The sequence below is a fragment of the Ictidomys tridecemlineatus genome, chromosome 6, assembly GCF_052094955.1.
Source record: "Ictidomys tridecemlineatus isolate mIctTri1 chromosome 6, mIctTri1.hap1, whole genome shotgun sequence".
Taxonomy (NCBI): domain Eukaryota; kingdom Metazoa; phylum Chordata; class Mammalia; order Rodentia; family Sciuridae; genus Ictidomys; species Ictidomys tridecemlineatus.
The window spans coordinates 89323729-89349728 of record NC_135482.1 but is presented as its reverse complement, the minus strand read 5'-3'; the positions used below and the strand labels follow the sequence as shown (position 1 = coordinate 89349728).

General features: G+C 36.1%; 1 protein-coding gene across 1 annotated transcript in view; it reads right to left on the bottom strand.

Moving 5' to 3' along the window:
* Plcz1 (phospholipase C zeta 1) overlaps positions 1 to 26000 on the bottom strand; it is a gene marked incomplete at its 5' end in the record, with an annotated part of 50964 nt that overhangs the window by 12638 nt on the left and 12326 nt on the right. Inside the window, 5 exons of the mRNA XM_078015857.1 lie at positions 2080 to 2236; positions 3715 to 3966; positions 5124 to 5273; positions 10762 to 10906; positions 15202 to 15403. Coding sequence (XP_077871983.1) covers positions 2080 to 2236; positions 3715 to 3966; positions 5124 to 5273; positions 10762 to 10906; positions 15202 to 15403 — 906 coding nt within the window. The remainder of the gene's footprint in view (positions 1 to 2079; positions 2237 to 3714; positions 3967 to 5123; positions 5274 to 10761; positions 10907 to 15201; positions 15404 to 26000) is intronic.

Here is a 26000-nt window from a genome sequence, read left to right as displayed (position 1 = left end):
AATAAAATTACATGTAATATCATCACTCAGTTAAGAACCACTGATACAGATTGATATATATCTTTCCATTCTTTTCTATTTATATGCTAATTTTAAAAACTGCATAATATTGTTTATTCCCTTTTACAAACTGCCTTTCTTTATTATTAATGTGAGAACCTTTCCATTTCAATAAACTTTATCTACTACATTCTTTTAATGTTTATTATATTTGCAATAATACTAGGTACTTTTGAAGTTAAAATCTTTGCCAACTTCATTAATTAGTTACTACTGACTGTGCAAAAAAAGCTCTATACTCTCTGAAATCAGACAACAATGCTGCACTTTAAGATTCTACCTAGCACTACCCAATTCTTTCCAAAACATTTTGCAAGTTTTAATATGATGAAATTCAAAAAATTATAACTACTTCTGCTATGCCCAGAGGTCTTGTCCTCATAAATAATACAAATTTCTAATAGTTTTGAAGGAACAGAGGCCAATCAATAAAGCAGAACGTTCAAACTCTCTTGACCATATCACACAGCAAGAAATACATTTTACATATCAACCAAACACACACATACACACATCATAAGCACACAACTGTTTCATAAAACAGTGCTTATTCTTACTGCCTGAAATATTCTGTTGTATTCTATCTTTCCATTTCATTCTGCACTATTCTACTCTACCCTATTCTATTAACTGTAGTCCAGATCTATTATATTGATTTTTGGTTATAACCCTAACTGTAGTCCAAATCTATTATATTGATTTTTGGTTATAACCCATTGTGGTTTTTGTTTTGTTTTATTCCTTTTGGAGGGGGAGGGGATATAAGGGATTGAACTCAGTGGCACTAGGCCACTGAGCCACATCCCCAGTCTTATTTTGGATTTTATTTAGAGACAGGGTCTCAGTGAGTCGCTTAGCGCCTCACAATTGCTGGGGCTGGCTTTGAACTCGCTCACAATCCTCCTGTCTCAGCCTCCCAAGCCACTGAGATTACAGGCGTGTACCACTGTGCCTGGCTGTTTTGTTTTATTATTATTAAAAAAAAAAAAAAGCAAACATGCAGGTGGGCTTTAAATATCCAGGATCTTTCTAATAGTTTCAAAATATGAACTAAAACATACTTCAAAATGCTGAAGCAAAATGCTGCCCCAGTGAAGTTAACCAAAAACATATTAGTCTGCAATACCAAACACATTTTCTCAAGCCAATTGCAGGTGCTGATTTTCCTGCTGCAGTGTTTCTACACAAGATAGTTGGGTGCGATTCTTGTAAGAAGGATTTAGTGAGTCACCTGTTAACTTAGTTGCCTATCCCTTTGTGACACTTTCTATTATAATATCTAAAAAGAAGATGGTCTGTTTCCCATTCTCCTTTCCAGGGACTATTTTATTTCTGGTGTATCCAAACAGAAGAACTCCTTCAGATTTAGAATCAGAAGGCAGTTAGAAGAAGATGCAGAGACAGGCGGAACCTCTGGAGGTATGCCATGGCCCTGCACACTCTACACAGCAATCCAGTAGTCCAGCCTGGGTACTTCCCTCTCCTCTTCTTAGACACAGCCTCCAAGTCTAATGAGCTCTTCCCTCTTCAATGCTGTTGAATTTACAAAATTCCTGTCTCCACTCTCTCTGCCCTGCCATAAGCCTTCCTCATCTCCTTTCTGCCTGCAGCCAATGTCATCAGAGATACCTTTCAGAAATACACAGTAGATCAGGCCATTCCTGAGGCTGCAGGCCATTCCTGCTCACCTTTGCACCCAAGACAAAGTCCAAATGCTCAGCCTGCCTCTGCAACCCTGTGACTCCCTGCTGTGCCACATAAACCACTCACCAGGCTCCCATCCACAAAAGGGTCCATGCTGGACATTTAATCAAAATTGTATGACTCAAAGAAGGTAAATAGCAGCTAAGTTCTGTGGAATAAAATTTAACATAACCTTAGGCATATGTATAACCCTATCTAAATTATGTTAAGTATGTTGAAATCTTATGAGAATATAAATATGTAAGTATCATTGATCCATCTCAACCTATATATAACTGATTTAAATGCTGCATCATTTAAATCATAAGCATTTACCTCTCGTCTTTGAAAGTTTTCGAGCGTGTGTCTCACCAATAGAATTATTTTCATTAAATTGCTGATATAGTCTTGAATATTGAAAGCTTTTGAACTTCTCAGCTTTAGTATAAATGACAAGATCAGATAAGGCCAAAGATATTCTTATCTTCCTGACCTAAAAATGAAATGTAGTCATTTCACATTTTTATACTAATCATTTGAAAATTTCCTTTTCCAATCAAGAAAATATACTTTCAAATAGATCATTTTATTCTTTTCATAAGATTATTTCCTCAAAAAGTATTTGGTTTAAGTCATGTGATTATTTTATGAATATAATATTTAATGGCAATACAGCTAGCCTAAATAAATTTAAAATTCAAATTAATATAATAAGTATTAAGGATAACAATTATTACTATTTTCTTTTTCTCAAAGATCTCAGTTTATTCTCATGAATTTTGTAAATTTAGAAGTTTTAGTCATGAGTAAGCATATTTCCAGTTTGCTCTAACATTTTGGAATAGCCTTTGTTCTTTTACAGATCAGAACTTATCCCTCTATATTTCCGAGTTTGATTAGAGTGCAGGGGTGGGGGGGGGGGAGTAGGAGGATGGGCACAGGACACAATGACACATCCCTTGCTCATGCTTGATCCATGTGTTTAAATAAGGATCATGCAGGTTGGCCCCAGCTAGTAAGAGCTTTTCATCCCCCTAGAATCAGTAATTGGTTCAGAAATGTGCACATAACCAGCTCATAGTTGATGTACAAATGAAATTTTGCCTACTGTGCTAAGGTGTTCATAGACATGCTACTGCCTTTGAACCTGAAATGAAATGATATAAAGCTGAATTTTCACAATATTCAGAGAAAGTGAGACCAAAGATGGAGGAAGAAATAAAATCCTGCTGCCCTTAATTGAGACAGTATACCAAGGCACTCCTCAAAGTAAAATTCCTTTCCCTGAACCTGGCATTATGTGGGCCAATTACCTAATTCTCCTTTTAGTTAACCCAGTTGGACTAGTTTCAAGCCACATGCAAACTAATATACCTTCTTTTGATACACTAATATGTATAGTTAAAACACAGCATTTATAAATATTTTCTTCTCTCTTTGTGAAGGTAGAGAAATTATGTGGTTTATCTCTATCTTTTGTACTTTGCACCGTGCCTCATATATAAGAGCTCATAAAAACTGGTGACTATAGTGAAAAAAAATAGGAAGAACTAACAAAATAATTATTTTTAATTTTATTTACTTTTTGTTTATTTTTTTAATTTTTTATTTTTTGCAGCTGTGGTGATTGAACACAAGGCCTAATGCATGCCAATAAAGCACTCTAACCATTGAGCCACATATTTAAAAGATTACTCTTTTTTAAAATATATATATTTTTAGTTAAAGTGGACATGATATCTTTATTTTATTTATTTTTTATGGGGTACTGAGAATGGAACCCAATGCCTCACACATGCTAGGCAAGTGCTCTACCACTGTCTATTTTTTAAAAGTAAAATTTAAATGATAGATCTCAGGTTTCATATGGAAGAAAATGATTCTTCTTTCTAGGGTCTTTTCAATTCTCCACCAATAAGAAATTAGATATTTTTCAATCACTTGTAAGAGTCTCGCAACGCATCATGTCACCTTCTTTTTCTTGAAAAGTGTTATTGGAAGTGTCTTTTTTTCCTCCATTTCCGTTTCTTGATTGAGTCTTGTCAAAAAATTATCATATGATTCTATTTCTTTCACTTCTTCTTCTTCTTCCTCCTCCTGCTCTTGTTCTTCTTCTTCTTCCAATTCCTCCACTTTACCATGCTTATTAAAACCATGCCTTGCATGAGTTTCCTTTAGGGTTCCTATTTTCTTATTTTTAATGAGTACTTTGAACTTCAGTGCCTGTAGAAACAGTTTTGAAAGAGAGACACAATCACACATTTGCATTGTTACAGCCATGGCAAAGTGTTTCGTCATACTTTCATGAGAAAGAAATAAAATTTCCCTAATGTTTAATGATGCAGAGCACCTTCTTGTATGCCTGTTGGGCATTTTTATGCCTTATCTGGAGATACATCTACTAAGGTTTTGTGGGGTTTTTGTTTGTTTGTTTGTTTAATGAGGCTATTTGTTTTTCTAGTATTGAGCTATCTGTATTCATTATAAATTTTGGATAGTAACCTCTTATCTGGTATATGGTTGCAAATGTTTGCCCCCAATATTGAGGCTGCCATTTCATTTTGTTGGTTGTTTCCTTCACTGTGCACAAGTTTTTATATGTGAAACAGTACCATTTATTTACTTTTTCTTTTATGGCCTATGGTGTAATATCTACCTTAGTAAGATATGTAAGGGACCCATCTGATTGTGGCTGAGGGAACAAGCCAGTTGAAGACTGAATTGAGTTCACTAGAATTTATTAGTAAGAAAGTCTTTGGACATAAGAATGCTGGAGCCAGTGGAAGAGGAAGCCAGACTGGATAGGTTGCAAGGAGATAAGAATATGAAAATCTGGGATGTGAAAGAAGGTAATCACAATTGGAAAAGAAGTGAAGTCCTGGTGGCAAAGGAAAGGTGTTTTTGCAAACCAAATACTTGAATATGCTCAAAATTTGACAGAAAGAGGTCCTAGATTCAGGAAACTGAAAAGAGCAGATTTATAAAGCAGACTCTGCTCCTTATCTGTTGAGATATTGGTATGTATTTTTATTCTCTGGACTTCTTTCCTCTTTCTTTGCTTTTTGCCCATAAAATCTATCAAACACCTGGGGTATATTAATTGCCTTGAAATTGTGAGCTCATGAAATAAGATATGAAATCACAATGTGGGTTTTACATATATGTCCATACATTTTCTTTATTTATATATTCTCTTTATTCACCTCCATATTCACAAGAACATTTCCTAGGCAACACATGCAAAAATAAGCCTCTGTAAATAATCAAAACTAAACATTTTCATTTTCATTGGTCTCTAACCTCGTCTCAAGGGCCAATAAGAGAATAACATGATTTGTGGGTTTGTTCTCTTAACCTGAGCTTCTTAGGCAAAATGTTACCTCTGGTGAAGGTAGTTTGTCTATATAATCGTCAAGCAAGTCAGAAAGCAGGGAATCTCCAAAAGTAGTCTGCAAAACATCTGCCATTACTTCTTGCTGGGAAGGGGAGCAGTGGTTTTCTAAAGAGAGCACCACTGGGTACTCAGATGTCTAAAAAATTAACCAATACTATGATTATTAATCAGAACTTTTAAACAAGTTTAATACAATTAATATAAGCACTTTATTTTTACACTCACTTCTAATGTTCAGTACCCTCGCATCATAATTAAGTATTCTTTAAAGTACTTTTACATTTGAAAAGACAGAACCATTAAATCTGCATGAAAAGAAAAATTATTACATTTGCTCCAAAAGTATAGGGAAAAAAATCTAAAACATTAATCAATAGATTCTTATTTAAATTAATTATACCATATCTATATAAAGAGATAAAACAGATCACTAGTAGAGTTACATACACTATTATTCTAAAAAGTTATCTATAATACAGTTTTTATAAAGAAAAACACATTGCCCACTATAGTTCGCATGTTGAATGTCCTCTCATGTGCAGAGGCTTGGTCCCATTTTGGCACTGTCAGAGGTAGAGAAATCCTTAGGCGGTGAGGGCTAGTTGAGGCCTTTCAGGTACCAGGGGCATGTCCTTAAAGAGGATAGTGGGATCCATCTATTCTTTTTTCTCTTTCATGTGCTGATTGTGCTGCTACATGCTTCCACAAAACTTAGAAAATATATATATATATGTATATTTCTTTGGTTTTTTGTACTGGGGACTGAACCCAGGGGTGCTTAATCACTCAGCAACATTCCCAGGCATTTTATTTTATTTATTTATTTTTTTAGAAACTGGGTCTCACTGAGGTACTGAGAGCCTCCCTAAGTTGTTGAGTTTGGCTTTGAACTCACGATCCTCCTGTCTCAGCCTCCCAAGCCAATGGGATTACAGGCATGTGCCACTATGCCACTATGCCCAGCTTATATGTGTATATATATATATATATATATATATATATATATATATATATATGTATTTCTTATAAAGTGCATGTGCCAATAACTAGACCCAAGGTTATTTCTTAGCAATAACTATAAATATATTTAATTTTTTCTCTTTCCCAAATATCAAGGGTGACTATCTTGAGTGGGAAGTCCCAACTTCAAAGATTGCCAAACTGAGTCACTATGTTCAACTGAGAAGTCTCATTGAGACTTTGCTGTTCAAAGCCTTTTTAAAACCTCAAAACTTGCTCTTTTTTTTCATAAATTTTATTTGCATATTTTAGGTACACAGTGGGTTGAGAGATATATACAGATAGTAAAAGGGTTACTATGGTGAAACAAATTAGAATATCCATCACCTCACATTGTTACCCAATTTTTTGTTTGTTTGTTTTTGTGACAAGAGCAACTAAAATCTATTCATTAGCATGAATCCCAATAACAGTGTTTTTCTTCCTGTAGTCCTCACAGGATACAATATGTGTCTAGACTTGTTCATCCTACATATCTATGACTCTGTATCCTCTGACCTACATTTTATTTTTCCATCCCCAATTCCATCCCTGGTAACCATGCTGCTGCTTTTTTTCTCTATCTCTGTATAGCTGAATTTTTTAAGATTCTCCAAATCAGTGTAGTATCTTTCTTTTAGTTTCTGACTTATTGCACTTAACATAATGTCTTGCAGGTCCATCCACATTGTGGTAAATGGAAAGATCCCATTCTTTTTTCCGGGATAAATAACATCCTATTACAAATACATGCCAGTTCCTTCACCTGTTCTGACCAACACTTTATGTTGTTTCTGTATCTTGGCCACTGTGAATAATACTGCAAATAACATGGGGGGTGTGGGCTGCTTTATGAGGTGGTGATTTCATATCCTTTTGGAATACTCCCAGAACAGGGATTTCTGGGTTATATGGTACTTCTATTTTTCATTTCTTTAGAAATATCCATCCAGTTTTCCATGATAGATGCACCAATTTGTACCAACAGTATATAGGAATTCCCCTTATATCCTCATCAACATTTGTTACCCTTTGACTTTTTGATAAAAGCCATTTTAACATGTGTGAAGAAATGTCCCATTGTTGTTGAGACCTGCATTTCCTTGATGATTAATGATGCTGAGCACCTTTTCGTATGCATGTTGGTCATTTTTATGCCTTACCTGGGTTTTGCTTATTTTTGAAGGGGGCTATTTATTTTTCCAGTATTGAGTTATATGTATTTTTTATAATTTATATTAACCACTTATATACGGTTTTTGCAAGTGTTTCCCCCAATCTGTAAGCTGCTATTTCATTTTGTTAGTTGTTTTCTTCACCGTACAGAAGTTTTAAAATTTGATATAGTCCCATTTATTTACTGTATCTCTTATGGCCTCAGCTTTTGGTGTAATACCCCAAAAAGTTATTGTCAAGGCCAACATCCAGGATTTTTTCCTTTTTTTCTCTTTGAATATTTTGTTCTCTTTGGGTATAGTTTCTAATCTTATATTTAAGTCTCTGATCATTTTAAGTTGATTTTGGTGTATGCTATAAAATAAAGGTCCAGTTTCATTCTTTTGCATGTGGAACTCTTCTCTTCCCAGACTGTTTATTGAAGAGAGAACCCTTCCTTCATTTTGTCCTCTTGGAGCCCTTGTCTAAAACTAGTTGACTCTGTGTGTTTGGATTTATTTCTGTGCCCTTTGTTCCATTCTACTGGTCTATATGTCTGTTTTTATGCCAGAGCCATACTCTTTTAATTATTATATTTTGTAATGTAATTTTAAGTGAGGAAGTGCTATACCTCCATCTCTGTTTTTCTTTCTCAGAATTGCTTTTGCTGCTTATGGTCTTCTCAAGTTCCAAAAAAAAAATTAGGATTTTTTCTTTTTGGGAGGAAAAGGCCATTAGGATTTTGATAGGGGTTGCACTGAATCTATATATTGTTTTGAGTAACAAGTACATTAGCCATATTAATTTTTCCAATCAACATGAAATATATTTTCATTTGTGTCTTCCTCAATTTCTTCCATCAGTATTTTGTACAGATATTTCACTTCCTTGTTGAATTTATTCCTAGTTATTTTTATGATACCATAAATGGAATTTTTAAATTTCTTTTTCAGTTAAGGTCATTATTTGTGTATAAAAATGTTGATGATTTTTGTATATTTATTTTGTATCATGTAAATTTATTGAATGTACTTATTAGCTGTAACAGTTTTTTTTTTTTTCATGGAATACTGTCATCTGCAAATAGAGATAATGCTACTTCTTCCATTCCACTTTTGATTTTTTTTTCCTTTTTCTACTTGTCTAATTGCTCATCTCTTATTCTTTAGAGTCTTAGAAGTTATAGGCTTTCCATCCTTGCAAGGTATTTGAATTTTAAAATGGTTTCCTGTCTCCTTTTATTTCTTCTGTTTCTCACACTGAATTAAATGAGGAATATATCATGCAAATATTTTGGAAGAGTATTTCCTATATAGGGAATAGCTAGTGCAGAGGCTTTGAGATGTGTCTGAAAAAGACTAAGGAATGAATAAGGAATATAGTAGCAGGAGAGTTGAGAAGGGTTATGGAAAACCAGTCATGCAGGGCCTTGTGAGTCATGGTATGGATTTTAGCTTTTATTTTATTTTTTACAGTTAAATAGCAGATTCTTTTTCTTACTTTCTTTTTTTTATTTGCGCATTTCAATCACACAAATAGTGAGATTCATTATGCCATATTTTTATATGTACATAGAATACTTTGTTCAACTTGAGAAGGGAGATGATATGATCGGACTCGCTACAAAGTCTGACTTAATGTGTTGAGATGAAACACAACAGGAAGAAGAGGAGCCAAAATATAAGAGGCTATTATGGTAGTCCAAGTGATGGGTACTGGTGGTTTTTCAAGACAATGACAGTTACTATGAAAAGGAGTCAAGTTCAGAATATATTTTGAAAGCACAGCCACGAAGAAACTGATTGAGGGGTCTGAAAGGAATCCGGGGAGAGCTAAATTTGACAACAATGATTTGGGCTTGAGCATTTGAAAGGTGCCATCAACTGAGATGAGGAAGGTAATGGGAAGAGCAGGACTCAGATATAGAGAAACATCAGAGCTCAATTTTTGAATATGGTTAGTTCAATAAGCCCATTCAAAATCCAAAAGGAAATGCCACATAAGTAGTTAGATATTTTAGTGTTAGTTGGCAAGGTTGGAGTAGAGGTATAAATTTAGGGAGGACAGGAAAGGGGAGGTGTCCTAGGGACTGAAACTGACCAAATTGTTATGTGCATGTACAAATATGTCACAATGAATCCCACTAATATGTATGATTATAATGAAAAAAATTAAATTAAATAAAAAACTAATCTACAAAAAGAAAAAAATTAGAAATTATCAGAAATTGGATAGTTAAGACAATGCAATACTATCAATGTTTTTATAGCAACAGAGAAATTATTTGATATTCATATCTTAAGAATATTTATTTTATGCCCTTTTAGGATAATATGTAGCAATTGACATAAGTTTGTGATTTTAAGTTTATGTTTACAGATTATGTAATTCATTGCAGAGTTAGGAAACTTTTTTATTTATTAAATTTATGTTTAATTTTTTAGGCATACACTGTTTAAGTTCTAAGAAGATATTTGTTAAATCTCTTTGACTGCACTACAATTATACTATAATTGAAGTTCTTTAAAAAATCAAGCATATTGTTTACAAAATAATTTAAAATGTGTGAAGGTATATAATTAGGCAAGTTTGTAAATGGGACCAAGTATTATTCAAAACTCCTTAAAATAGAGATGGCTAAATCTGCCCAATTTATAGATTAGGATGTGAAAGGTGAATTTAGAGCAGCAGCTTTGGAGTCTGAAGCAGGAGGATAGTGAGTTCAATGTCAGCCTCAGCAAAGGCAAGGTGCTAAACAAATCAGTGAGACCCTGTCTCTAAATAAAATACAAAAAAGGCCAGGGACGTGGCTCTGTGGTCTAGAACCCCTGTGTTCAATCTCCAGTATTCCTCTCCACCAAAAAAATTAAAAATAAAAAGGGCTGGGCATGTGGGTCAGTGGTTAAGCACCCTGGGTTCAATCTCTGGTAAAAAAAAAAAAAAAAAAAAAAAAAAAAAAAAAAAAACCTAGATCTTTAAATCTGTAACTTTAGTAAATTGAAAAATAAATTTAAAGTCTGAAACTTATGAACATTCTTCTCTATTGCCATTATAGTCATAAATAATTTCACTAATTGTGATAATACATTGTTGACACATTTTTGTCTTGAAAATAAGAGAGTCAAATATTGGTAAAATGTTTGCTATTATCTGGATCAGTATTTCTCAAACTTTTTTGGCCATGACCCATAGTGAAAATATACTTTATACCTTAACAAATACACATACACACATACTTCCACAAACACAGGATTAAACAAAAAGTTCTATAAAATGACATGTACCTTACAGCCTGTTTCATTTTGATAAATCTGTCTTTATACATTACATGGATTTTATTGCCTATTAATTGATCATAAACCACAATTTAAAATATCATCTCTCTAAAGTAAGGCCAAGCATTATGTAAGGATTTTGAAACAAGTTGATTCTGTTGAAATAACCATAATTTAACAAAGATATGCACATACCATGAATGCATATTTGTGTATCGACTGGACAACAGTTTTAAACAGAAGCTTGCTAGTGAGTGTGTAACCATGGTACACAACGGGCTCATTCTGTGATCCGTCCCAGCAGTCAATTTCCAGACAACGGCATCCTTTCACCAGGGCGCTAATGAGATATAAGCAAGACACAGCGTCATTCCTGGACCCTTAGCAATGTGTAGGGAAGTGGGTGGGTGCATATAGTGTCAACATATTCAAAAGACTTTTCATTATTTCACAGTAAATGCACAAATTAATGCACAATACCGGTGAATTTTGAGTCACTAGAAGTTTACATCCTGAAGGAAGAACACACTACCTGTGTGCTCCAACTTGGTAACTGCTCTTTTCTAAATCAACTGATTTGGTTTTGCTCTCCATTCAAGGATTAGTTTACTATAAGAAAAAAGATACCTGCCTCCGTAGTTGTAGGTATCAAACACCCCTGCTCCCAACCCAAACAATTTTGCTTATGGTGATATTTACTGTTAGATGTAATATCATTGACATGCAATAATGTTCATATTCATCTCTGAATGTTATGCTATATTAATAAGCTTTATTTGATTCTCTCTTCATATCAGGTTTTGGGGAAGGGAATACAAGAGTGGAAAGAGAAGAGAAAAAGAGAGACACATCATGGCAATACTTTCCCCCTGGAAAGAAATGTTGGCTGGAGAGAGTCGAAAGTGGAGAGCTTGACAGCTCAGTAAACAAACTGCATGTTCTTAACCATTTTATGTAAGGCCATCTCCAATTCTAATCCAAGTAAGAGCTGGAAAAAATTTAAATGTATGCAAAGGAAACCTGAATACCTGCTGATCTACGTCAATTTGACTCATGATTTCACTGGGAGGAAACTTTGAACTGACAGCCGCAGAATATGCCAAGTTCACATCTCTATCCAAAGTCAGGAAATTTATATTTCCACTTCTTCTAATGTCTTAAACTGGATTTCATTTTTCCACCTCTCAAATAAATTTCAGTTTCTTGACCTGGACATAAATTCTGTCTTAGGTTTATAAGTCTGGGTTTGAATGAATTTTCAGTATTCTTCCTGTAAGAGGAACATGGCAAAATGCTGTACCACACACACTTTTATTTACACTGTGTCTGTTGGAGCTGATTGCATTCAGATTTCCCCCCCACTTAATAATAATGAATATACACAAATAGGTCTCAAAATCTTAACTGCCAACAGACAGCAGGTCATTGTGTGCTATTTTGAAATAGGTTTGTTTGTTTCCAGCATTCACCAATATCTATTAATTTATTTTTTAAATGGTCTCAGTGATTCCTGAAATAGGAATATATATATATATATATATATATATATATATATATATATATATATATATAACAATAAAATGAATAAAATGAACTTTTGATCTGGGCACACACACACATACATGGTTGCCTTGAACTTTTCTCTTGTGTTTTGTGGGCACAGCCCAATGTGGGGCAACTTGCCAACCATGGTGTCAGCACCACCAACACAGTGGAATGATTAGTGTACTGTGAACTCAGAATCCTGAAATCTCTACCTATTCTTAATGCTCTAGTTCCACAAGAGCGGGCTCGCAATAACTGTTTGACCTGGGGTTGACTATGAATATTTATTGTGCTTATATTAGAAAAGAATGTGAACCCTAGAATGTTAGGAAGAGAAATAGAAGACAGACAAAAGTGGCTGTCTAAAATACAGTCTTGGAAAAGGTAGCCCTGAATCAAGTGAGGGCTGACTTGAAGCACTCGGATCTTAGAACGGGTGCTCATCTATTAGAGAAGAGGTGAAAGCAGTTCCCTTGCCACACACGAGAACTATGTTCCCATGGAAACCCAGGTGAACATCTATTTTCCAAGGGGCATTTTAAATCAACCCACAGTCTATAGTCCTCTCATTCTCAGTTGGATGATTTTGCCTCCCAGGAGATGCTTGGAAATGTCTACAAACCAGGGATGAAAGGGAGGTTTGCAGGTAGAGAAAATCCAGGGATGTTGCCGAACATCCTACAATGTACAGAGTAACCTCCTTACAACAAAGAATCAACTGATTCAAAGAGTAGGGAGTCTGAGAAACCTTGCTCTAAGTCATGATAACCTGGAAAAGGGTGGTCTGAGCACCAAGTGCTTATATAAAACAGTAATTTTTCCAAACAGAAGCACAAAGCACCAAAGGACCTAGGAGAAAATGTAACTTTAAGATCTAGCGCTTCTTTAGGGATCATATTGAGTCCCTTTCCAGGGAGATGACTCAAACAGTACTTAGGTAGGAGTGCAGCTGAGAAAAGAGAAAGCAATTATGACACTAAGACAATGTGCTAAATTCAGGGGTAGGGGGAAGAGACCTTCTGTTCCCTTGGGAATAATATAGATGAAAGAATCCAAGGAGGCAGGGTGTTGGAGAAAAGAATTGGTGAATCTTATCTTACTTGGAGCTTTCACCCACATAAAATATAAAATTAAATCATTAATGAACTCTTTCTGAGGTTTGGGGGGGGTTCTTTCTTTTTTAAAAGCACAGTTTTACTCAGGCATGGAGTGGTGCTCTATAATGTGAAACTTCTGAGCTTTGCTATCCACTTGCCTTTGGGTTGAAGGAATGAAGCTACAACACTTTTATAAGAATCATCTGATTCATTAGTGTTTCCACAGGCAAGTAAGGTGGTCCCCTAATTGGGGGCATAAGTCCTAGATTGGGCTATTTTTGCAGAGTTCTAAATGTGCACATTTCTTGGTATATAGATTTATTCTTGAACGATTTAGGCTTTTAAATTGAAAAAGAAGCAATGTTTATTTGTAAAGTTTCTTAATTTCCATGAAAGGATGCTTGCTTCGCCCTCCTCTTGGCTGATTATCAAAGTAAATTGTCTTGCCCTTTTCATCAATATAGAGTATCAGTCCTCTGGGACGTTGCCAGAGAACAATCTTTAGCTCTCTACCAGCAGGATAATCTTCCAGCAGGATAATCATAGCTACTCAGGAGGATGAGGCAGGTGGATCCTAAATTCAAGGCCAGACTGCGTAGCTTAATGAGACCCTATTGCAATATAAAAAATGAAAAAGGCTCTAGCTTTGTGGTAGAGCACCTCATACAGCAAAGAGCTGGTCTCTCAAGCTTCATGATTTCAGTCCACAATATCCTTGTACACTTGACTATTAGGCCAAAAATCTTGATTTCCTCTCTCTCCCTCCTGCCTCCCTTCACCTCACCTAGTCAGCCTTATTGGCTTTACCTTTTCAAAACATCTCACATTCAGCCACTTACCATTGTCTCAGGTGCTACCTCCTGAGTTCGCCATCTACATATCATTGTCACCTGGACTGCCACAGACCTTCCCAAATCACCTTCAACCTCCCCTCCTGCCCCATCCGTCCTTCCTCCACGTGACAAACCATGACACTATCTTCAGGGAAATCCCACTCCAGTGGCTTCCCACTGAAACTGAAATAAAACCCATTCTCCTTTCCAGGGTCAAGACAGCCTTCATAACCTGAGCCTGTCTTCCTCCTAAACTCATCTCTCTTCATTCACCATTTACTGGTTTCCAGCCACATGTGCTGTCTTCCTCTCTTTTGAACATGTCAAGCCCTTTTCATTTCTTCTGTTTCACATGACCTTCCTCCCAGATCTTTCCACAACTCCCTCTGTCATCATGAAAGTTAATTGAGGAACCCTTCCTAACCTCTTCATCTAAAGTCAGACCCTCTAACCCATGCTGCTTTCTATCATGTTGCCCTCATTCCTTTTCTCCATGACTCAACTGGGTCCCAAAGATACCTATTTGCCTACTTTTTAATCTGTCTATTCCCACATATTCATACATAGACGAGTGTAGAAGCTTTGAAAATTTTTTTCCACTGCTCTGTGTGCACAGACTAAACTGAAGTCAGCATTAGCAGTAGGATACATTGTAGGATGTAAAATTGGAGATGCAGCATGGACTACTTTTAATCTATGTAAATTATTTGACATATAAATCAACAAGAATCAGTGTCTATGAATGCCAAGTAACACAATTTACTGTACTATGTGTTGCCTTTTTTTTTTTTACAGCATTGTGACCTGAAGTCTGAGAATTTTTAATGTTAATGACCTCTGTTAAAATCTAGTATGTTCAGACTAGTCAAGTATGATAAGAAGTCATGTACTCAAATAAGAAGTATTCAAATTGTTCAGGACACTTTAGAAGCACCATAACCATGGAGAAGAGGTCAGACAAGATTAGAAGGAAAGTAGAGGATACTAATACATAAAATAAATTATGGTGCCACTTCATCCAAAAGTTGGATCATCAAGATTCATATAAATAAACCTTGCATTGCCTGCTCTTTACTCTACACTCTTGCCAACTGAGATAGATACTACCAGGAGCTTCCAGGTGTTTTGAATATGATAGATTTAAAAATCAAAATAAATACCTTACATATCCCCAAAGGTTACTTGGTCCCACTAATTGATCAGATACCAAATATGTGTTATGTGAACTTGCAATAAAGTAATCCTTTAATGAATGACTCATATCTTGATAAACTTTTGTATACTCCTGCTTAAATAGTAGACACTCGGATGAACTCATGAATCTTGTAAAACCTTCAAATGACATCTGTCGTGCTTTCTTAACTATAAAAAAATAAGAAAAAAGATTATAGAAATATTATTAGTAACATAAAACATTACATCTCACTTATAAATTTATCCAATAGAGTATCTTTTTAAAATATTAATTTGGAGGGTTGGGGATATAGCTCAGTTGGAAGAGTAATTGCCTTGCATGCACAAGGCCTGGGTTCAATCCCCAGCACCACAAAAAAGAAAAAAAAATAAATATATATATAATAATATATATATATATATATATATTTATTTTATTTTATTTTTTGTGGTGCTGGGGATTGAAAATATATTATCTCAGGAGTTTTTTTTACATTTTATAAAGAAACACAAGTACATCTACCATAGATCAGTGAGCATCCACAAGCTACATATGTAGATAACAAGCACCCAGGTCAAAGGACAGAATATTACAATACCCCAGAAACCTGCCTCCAACTCCCCTCCCAGTCACCACCTCCACTCAAATGAATGTACTGTTCTAGCTTCTAGAACATATACTAGTTTGCTCTGGTTTTTATACTTTATATGAATGGACTCATACAAGTGTGTGTTTTTATGCCAGCTTTCTTTTGTTCTACACTATGTTTTTAAAATTTATTGCTTTAATTTCAAATAGTTATACAAGGCTCATTTCCATTACTGCATAGTATTCCATTGTGTAAGTATGCTGTAGTGTATTTACCTATAATCTTGATGAACATTTAGACAATTTCCCATTTGGGGTTACACAAATAGTACTACTATAAACAATGAGAACTAGAATTTTGGTGCAAATATGTATTCATTTTTTGTTTCATGCATGCCTAAGAATGGAATCACTGGTTGTTACATATGATCATCTACAGAAAATTATATCTGAATATTTTTTATTCAATATACTATGTACCAAAATTATCTGTTTAAGCAGAACATGGACTCGGGAACCAGAAAGTATGGTTTCAAATCCATACTTGTTTATAACCTTGAACTTGTTAACTTCTCTGTATCTATGCAATGGGGATAATTAGAGAACTTATCTCTATGTATTACCTCTATAAATGTCAGTTGTTATTGCTGCTATTCATGGTTCAGTTTGGCACAAAAGGAAAGCTGAAATGAATTTAAGACTAGAGTGTGATCCTTGGCAAAGAATTTTATTCCTAGGAATTTATCCTGTAGGTGTAGAGACTCAAAGATCAATGTGCAAGCATGCTCACATAAGCATTATTTATAAAAGCAAAATGAATAGAAGAAAACAAATTAAAGATCAAAATATGGTACAATTGCAAATAGCCATTAAAAATAATGTGTCATAAAAATATACAGTGGCATAAGTAAATATTTATGACATCATAAAAGTGAAAAGGCCAGCTTCCAAAATGCTATTACCGAGGAGGATCCAACATGGCGGCAGGCATGGAGAGATCAAGTCTCTGACCTCTTCAGCTGTGCGGGCATAGGGAGTCGTAAACCGTCTAAATGCTGTTTGCTCAAGATCACTAGGCAATGCTGAGCTGAAGTGGATCTGGGGTGAACAGTCTGGGCCTCTCAGAACACACACCGAGCCAGGATGGGCTAAATTCAAGCTCTCGTTCACCTGCTTCTTGCAGCCAAACTGCTGTGACTCAGCACTAAACGATCCCGCTGAAACAACTGGTCGGCCCTTCTGAACCTGCAGAGGTTAATGCCAACCGAGCCTTTATAGCCAGTGGCCACAGGATTGAGACGGGACTTGGGAGAGCCAGTCAGGACCCACCCGTTGCATTGGTCACCCGGCAAAGGGAATGAACTGTTGCCATTTGCATGGGATTCCACCATGTCAGAGAACTGACGTCACCAGACTGCAGCGGAGGAGATAACTTCATTGAAACCACCGGCGACAGGTGTGTAACCCCCTAGCCCTCCCTCTCCACACATTGGGAAACCTTAAGGGCCCCTCCCAGCTCTCCCGTAAGGGACCCTCCCAGCTCTCCCGTGAGCGCCATAGCCAGACCAAGGGAATCAGGAGTGGCGCAGGACCTGCGGCGCGGAACTCCTGGCTACCGCTCCCACCAGTGCTGACAACTGAGGTCCCTTGCACCAGCTACCGGGGGTGTGGCTACCAGAGGGCAACCAAAATTCGCTGAGGGTTCTCAGGCCCAAGCTCCTAAAACTTAGGGTCTGAGGGAATGGTAAACAGGAAGAGTGTGCCCAGTCATTCATGAAAATAAGGCTCCCTGGAGCAGCAGACCTGGCGTGTAGCCAGTATTGTGGTGAGCAGCACCCGTGAGAGGGGCCTGGTTTGAGGAAAAGTGGAGAAGTGACTAGACACAAGAGAAGGCCCAAGGCACTCAGGATTGGAGACCTGCCCAGTCTGGGAGGAGGAGCGGCTGCACAGTGATTGGTTCCCGCGTATTGAGAGGAGAAGCTTGGCCTGGTGGGCACAGCACCACCTACTGGAAGAAAAGTTAATCAAACTCTAAGACTGCATTTATTAGTTTTTTTTTATTTGGGTTTTTTATCATTTTCAATTTTTTGTTGTTTTTTAATTTTTTTAATTTTTTATTACTTTTTTAATTTTAATTTTTTATTTTTTTTAACTTTTTTCTTTTTTCTTTTCTATTTTTTTCCTTTTGTCTTTTCATTTCTTTTCAATTTCCTTATTCCCCCTTCCTTGAATTCTACCTGTTTACTCTCATTCTCTTTAGTGACTTCTTCCCTTCCCTTCTAATACCTTTCCTCCCAAGCATCAAATAAATTTATAGGAGTAAATAGTAACTAAGCAGTCAAACAGAACAAGAAGTAAAATGAGCAGCATAAAAAAGCAAGGAAGAAAAGGAGTACAAACAATGCAGGAAAGCCTAAATATTCAGGAGGACCTAGAGGCATCAGAAAAATGATCAAATAAAGAACTCAAGGAATACCTTAGACAGACGGAATGGAACCTTAAAGAGGATACGAGACAGCAAATTCAAACAGTGAAAGAACACATTGAAAATGAATTACATAAACAGATAAAAGAAGAAATTAAGCATCTTTATCAGGAGATAGAGATTATAAAAAAAATCAAACAATAATTCTATAAATGAAGGAAACTATAAACCAAATTAAAAACTCAAATGAGAGTATCACTAACACAGTGGAGCAAGTAGAAGCCATAACGTCAGATAATGAAGACAAAATATGTCATCTTGAAAAGAGTCTAGCCAACTCAGAAAGGCTGGTAAAAAATCACGAGAAAAACATCCAAGAGATATGGGATAACATAAAAAACCAAACTTAAGAGTCATCGGAATAGAAGAAGCTACAGAGATTCAAACCAAGGGAATGAGTAACCTGCTGAATGAAATAATTTCAGAAAACTTTCCAGAAATAAAAAAGGAAACAGATATACAAATTGTAGATGCATACAGGACACCGAGCACACAAAATCACAGTAGACCAACACCAAGACACATTGTTATGAAGATATCCAATATACAGAACAAAGAGAAAATATTAAAAGCTACAAGAGAAAGGAGGCAGATTACATTCAGGGGTAAACCAATAAGGTTAACAACAGATTTTTCATCATAGACGCTGAAAGCGAGAAGATCCTAAAACAACGTATTTCAAACACTGAAAGACAATGGATGCCAACCAAGAATTTTGTATCCAGCAAAATTATGCTTCAGGAATGACAACGAAATAAAAATCTTTCATGATAAACAAAAGTTAAAAGAATTTGCAGCCAGAAAACCAGCATTGCAAAGCATCTTGAGCAAAACACTACACGAGGAAGAAATGAAAAACAATAACCAAAACCAACAGTGGGAAGTGCCTCAGTAAAGACAGAGGGCGTGGGGGGGGAGCTTATCATGGAGAAACAAACTAAATTTTAAAAAAAAAGATAAATAATCAAACATGGCTGGAAGTACAAACCATATATCAATAGTAACTCTAAACGTTAATGGCTTAAACTCTCCAATAAAGCGACATAGGCTGGTAACATGGATTAAAAAAACAAATCCAACAATATGCTGCCTCCAGGAGACACATCTGATTGGAAAAGACATACACAGGCTGAAGGTGAAAGGTTGGGAAAAAATATACCACGCACATGGTCCTCGTAAGCAAGCAGGGGTAGCCATCCTCATATCGAATAAAATCGACTTCAAGACTAAGTTAATCAAAAGGGATAGGGAAGGACATTATATACTGTTAAAAGGAACCATTCACCAACAAGACATAACAATTATCAATATTTATGCACCAAATAATGGTGCTGCGACGTTCATAAAACAAACTCTCCTCAAGTTCAAGAATCAAATAGACCACAACACAATAATTATGGGTGACTTCAACACACCTCTCTCACCATTGGATAGATCCTCCAAACAAAAGTTGAATAAAGAAACTATAGAACTGAATATCACAATCAATAACCTAGACTTAACTGACATATATAGAATATATCAACCATCATCAAGTGGATATACTTTTTTTCTCAGTACATGGATCCCTCTCAAAAATAGACCATATATTATGCCATAGGGCAACCCTCATAAATATAAAGGTGTGGAGATAATACCATGCATTTAATCTGATCATAATGGAATGAAACTGGAAATCAATGATAAAAGAAGGAAGGAAAAATCCTACATCACATTGAAAATGAACAATATGTTACTGAATGGTCAATGGGTTACAGAAGACATAAAGGAGGAAATCAAAAAATTCTTAGAGATAAATGAAAATACAGACACAACATATTGGAATCTATGGAACACAATGAAAGCAGTTTTAAGAGGGAAATTCATCGCCTGGAGTTCATTCCTCAAAAAAAGAAAAAAACAACAAATAAATGAGCTCACACTTCATCTCAAAGCCCTAGAAAAGGAAGAGCAAAACAATAGCAAATGTAGCAGAAGGCAAGAAATAATTAAAATCAGAGCGGAAATCAATGAAATTGAAACAAAAGAAACTATTGAAAAAATTGAAAAAAGTAAAAGTTGGTTCTTTGAAAAAATAAATAAGATCGACAGGCCCTTAGCCATGCTAATGAAGAGAAGAAGAAAGAGAATTCAAATTACTAACATACGGGATGAAAAAGGCAACATCACAACAGATGCTACAGAAATACAGAAGATAATTAGGAATTATTTTGAAAACCTATATTCCAATAAAATAGAAGATAGTGAAGACATCAATAAATTTCTTAAGTCATATGATTTGCCCAGACTGAGTCAGGAGGATACACATAATTTGAACAGGCCAATATCAATGGATGAAATAGAAGAAGCAATTAAAAGACTACCAACCAAGAAAAGCCCAGGACCGGATGGGTATACAGTGGAGTTTTACAAAACCTTTAAAGAAGAATTAATACCAACACTTTTCAAGTTATTTCAGGAAATAGAAAAAGAGGGAGCTCTTCCAAATTCATTCTATGAGGCCAACATCACCCTGATTCTGAAACCAGACAAAGAAACCTCAAAGAAAGAAAACTACAGACCAATATGTCTAATGAACCTAGATGCAAAAATCCTCAATAAAATTCTGGCGAATCAGATACAAAAACACATCAAAAATATTGTGCACCATGATCAAGTAGGATTCATCCCTAGGATGCAAGGATGGTTCAATATATGGAAATCAATAAATGTTATTCACCACATCAATAGACTTAAAGATAAGAACCATATGATCATCTCGATAGACACAGAAAAAGCACTCAACAAAGTACAGCATCCCTTTATGTTCAAAACATTAGAAAAACTAGGGATAACAGGAACTTACCTCAACATTGTAAAAGCTATCTATGCTAAGCCGCAGGCTAGCATTATTCTGAATGGAGAAAAATTGAAGGCATTCCCTCTAAAATCTGGAACAAGACAGGGATGCCCTCTATCACCACTTCTATTCAATATAGTTCTTGAAACACTGGCCAGAGCAATTAGACAGATGAAAGAAATTAAAGGCATAAAAATAGGAAAAGAAGAACTTAAATTATCACTATTTTCAGATGACATGATTCTACACCTAGAAGACCCAAAAGGGTCTACAAAAAAACTACTAGAACTAATAAATGAATTCAGCAAAGTGGCAGGATATAAAATCAACACGCATAAATCAAAGGCATTTCTGTATATCAGCAACAAAACTTCTGAAACTGAAATGAGGGAAAACACCCCATTCACAATATCCTCAAAAAAAATAAAATCCTTGGGAATCAACCTAACAAAAGAGGTGAAAGATTTATACAATGAAAACTACAGAATCCTAAAGAGAGAAGTAGAAGAAGATCTTAGAAGATGGAAAAATACACCCTGTTCATGGATAGGCAGAACTAACATCATCAAAATGGCAATATTACCAAATGTTCTCTATAGGTTTAATGCAATGCCAATCAAAATCCCAATGACATTTCTTGTAGAATTAGATAAAAGAATCATGAAATTCATATGGAATAATAAAAGACCCAGAATAGCAAAAGCAACTCTAAGCAGGAAGTGTGAATCCGGCGGTATAGCGATACCAGATTTCAAACTATATTACAGAGCAATAGTAACAAAAACAGCATGGTCCTGGTACCAAAACAGGCAGGTGGACCAATGGTATAGAATAGAGGACACAATGACTAACCCACAAAGTTACAACTATCTTATATTTGATAAAGGGGCTAAAAGCATGCAATGGAGGAAGGATAGCATCTTCAACAAATGGTGCTAGGAAAACTGAAAATCCATATGCAACAAAATGAAACTGAATCCCCTCCTCTCGCCATGCACAAAAGTTAACTCAAAATGGATCAAGGATCTTGATATCAAATCAGAGACTCTGCGTATGATAGAAAAAAAGTTGGCTCCGATCTACATATTGTGGGGTCGGGCTCCAAATTCCTTAACAGGACACTCATAGCACAAGAGTTAATAACAAGAATCAACAAATGGGACTTACTTAAACTAAAAAGTTTTTTCTCAGCAAGAGAAACAATAAGAGAGGTAAATAGGGAACCTACATCATGGAAACAAATTTTTAATCCTCATACTTCAGATAGAGCCCTAATATCCAGAATATACAAAGAAATCAAAAAATTAAACAATAAGATAACAAATAACCCAATCAACAAATGGGCCAAGGACCTGAACAGACACTTCTCACAGGAGGACATGCAATCAATCAATAAGTACATGAAAAAATGCTCACCATCTCTAGCAGTCAGAGAAATGCAAATCAAAACCACCCTAAGATACCATCTCACTCCAGTAAGATTGGCAGCCACTATGAAGTCAAACAACAACAAGTGCTGGCTAGGATGTGGGGAAAAGGGTACTCTTGTACATTGCTGGTGGGACTGCAAATTGGTTTGGCCAATTTGGAAAGCACCATGGAGATTCCTGGGAAAGCTGGGAATGGAACCACCATTTGACCCAGCTATTGCCCTTCTCGAACTATTTCCTGAAGACCTTAAAAGAGTGCACTACAGGGATATTGCCACATCGATGTTCATAGCAGCACAATTCACAATAGCTAGATTGTGGAACCAACCCAGATGCCCTTCAGTAGATGAATGGATAGAAAAAAAATGTGGTATTTATACACAATGGAGTACTAGACAGCAGTATAAAATGACAAAATCATGGAATTTGCAGGGAAATGGATGGCACTAGAGCAGATTATGCTTAGTGAAGCTAGTCAATCCCTAAAATACAAATGCCAAATGTCTTCTTTGATATAATGAGAGCAACTAAGAACAGAGCAGGGAGGAAGAGCAGGAGGAAAAGATTAACATTAAACAGAGACACGTGGTGGGAGGGGAAGGGAGAGAAAAGGGAAATTGCATAGAAATGGAAGGAGACCCTCATTGTTATACAAAATTACATATAAGAGGTTGTGAGGGGAATGGGGAAATAAAACAAGGAGAGAAATGAATTACAGTAGATGGGGTAGAGAGAGAAGATGGGAGGGGAGGGGAGGGGGGATAGTAGAGGATAGGAAAGGTAGCAGAATACAACAGTTACTAATATGGCATTATGTAAAAATGTGGATGTGTAACCGATGTGATTCTGCAATCTGTATTTGGGGTAAAAATGGGAGTTCATAACCCACTTGAATCTAATGTATGAAATATGATATGTCAAGAGCTTTGTAATGTTTTGAACAACCAATAAAAAATGCTATTACCATTTTGTTTTTTAAAAAAGAAAAAACCCAAAACTAGATAAAAATACATTAAAATTTTATAGGTATGCCAACCCTCTATTTCAAAGCCATGAAAATTTAGAAATGTGTGAGCATACAGAACAAATGTATCGTGTTTTGTAACAGTGATGATTTGCATTAATTTATTATTTTTCCCTGTGCAATCAGCATTCATTGGCCTAGAGCCCTTTTCAACTGTGGAACAATTAAGTAAATATCTTTTATAATAGAATAGAAGACAAAGTCATTTTTTGTCCTAAAAAAATCCTCACATAGAAATGAGAATCATTCTCATGGATTTTTTTACAGACTTCATTCTGTGTGCATCACATACCAACAGTGCATGGTATTGAGAAGCTTGGCAGCATTTGGAACCAGAAGATCATAATTCAAGTTGGCTTTCTAAGAGTAAAGTGATCAATAATCCTGTAAATAAAATGCAAGGTGCTGGAGGTGTATAAAAGTGCCTAACACAGTCTAAAGCTCAAAAGATAAAATATTATGTGGTGGTCAAGATGCAAACACAATCCAAGGTGTCACTGACACTAACCCGATATCTGTTTGTATCTTTTAATCTCCCACCTGAAGGTAAGGCTGCCAAGGTGATTTTTGTTTTGTGGCACTCACTAGCTCAATGCTACTGAAAGTGCCCATCTGAAAACTGGCTGGTTCTAGGGGGCGACCACCTAGAGAACTTGAGCCAGAATATAAGTCAATTCACTACTTCTTTAAAGAAAGTCTTCCTAAGATGAAAAAAGAAAAAGAAGGAGGAGAAGAAGGAAATGGAGAAGGGGAAGGGGAAGGAAAGGAAAAAGAAGAGGGGGGAGGGAGAGGGGGGAGGGAGAGGGGAGGAGGACAGGGACATGGTGTGGGAGAAGATGGGAAGAAGGTCATCATCCGTTCAACTTCTTGGGTATGCTTACCACTACTGTTGCTGACCATCCCGATGCAAGCTCTTTATCTTGTAGCAAACCTGCAGAAGTTTAATAATGCTCGGGCCAAAGTGCTACTAGCACTGCTCTCAGTCACATTACTATTAATGCTTCCGACCCTCCAAAATCTCTGTGTGATGTTGTCATGAAACCAAAATCTTAATTTTGGCCTCCAAGACCCTACATGTTCTGATCTCTGCCTGTCCCCGCCAACTCACCTCCCTCTCATTTCCCAAGCTCTGACTATACTGCCCTTTTCCTGTTCCTGGAATTCTCCAACTCAGGTCCAGCACTTCTCTCCCCTTCCCCTTACCGCCCACCCCCCTCCCCATCCCCTGACCTCAGACACAACAGGTCTCCCATTTGGGCCCTATGACTTGTTCTTTCTTGTCATTGAAGTCTCAGCCTGAATATCGTACCTCAGCAAGGTTTCTCCTAAACACGCCATCTCAAATAGACCTCCCAGATCACCTATTCTCTATCACCTTCTCTGTTTGATTTTCTTCATAGCACTTAGCCCTTTTTGAAATGACTTTTATATGCTTAAGTATTTATTTCAGTCTCCCTCCAGCCTCCATCAGGAATATAAAACTAGTTGCCTTCTTCTCCACTGTATCCCCAGCCTCTAGTCGAGAACCACACTTACTTGCCACAAATAATTATTTGAATCAATTATAAATGAATGATTGAATGAAGAAACAAGTTTGGTCTTGGTAGAATCCACATTACCCTGTGTTAAACATTGGTAGTCTAAATCAACCTTCAAAGGAAGAGCTTGAACTTTAATATCTTCCCTATTAAGAGAATATTTTAAGCTGTATTGTCAGTTAACTTTTGTAGAGTATTTACCATTTTGCTCCAATGATACTTATTGTACAATTATGTAAAGATTTTATTATATTATTTCTCTGTTATTTGGGTTAAAATGATCATAAATGAAACAATTTGAAGTGTTTTACCTATTGGAAGGTGAAACAAATATCTCAAATTATGACAACTCGTTAGCTTAAATGATCATTTAATTTAAACCAAATGACTATGTATTCAAAACAAAGGAAAATCTGGTGTACTACTGCACAGGATAACTATAGACAGCAATAATTTTCTGTACATTTCAATAAGCAAAAGAAAGGATTTTGAAAGTTTTCACCATAAAGAAATGATACATGTTTGGAAGGATAGATCTGTTCAACCTGACTTAAACATCACTCAATGTTTACAGGTACCAGACATCACACGGTAATATGTACAACTTTAAATTTTACATATCAGTTAAAAACAGATTCAATTTTTTTAAAGAAGAAAAAGCGATCTTTTGAAAATATGTATGAGATGTTGCTGAGGTTTAGATCTTAAAGGTCCTTCACAGCTCCACATGTAAAGGCTTAGTCCCCTGCTTGGCACTATGGGAGATGCTAGGAACTGAAGATGGGGGCAAGTGGGAAGGCGTGGAAGTGTGCCCATGAAAGACCCCCAACCCCTCCTTTTCCTCTCGCTCTTTCACTTCCCAGTCAGCATGAGGCAGGTAA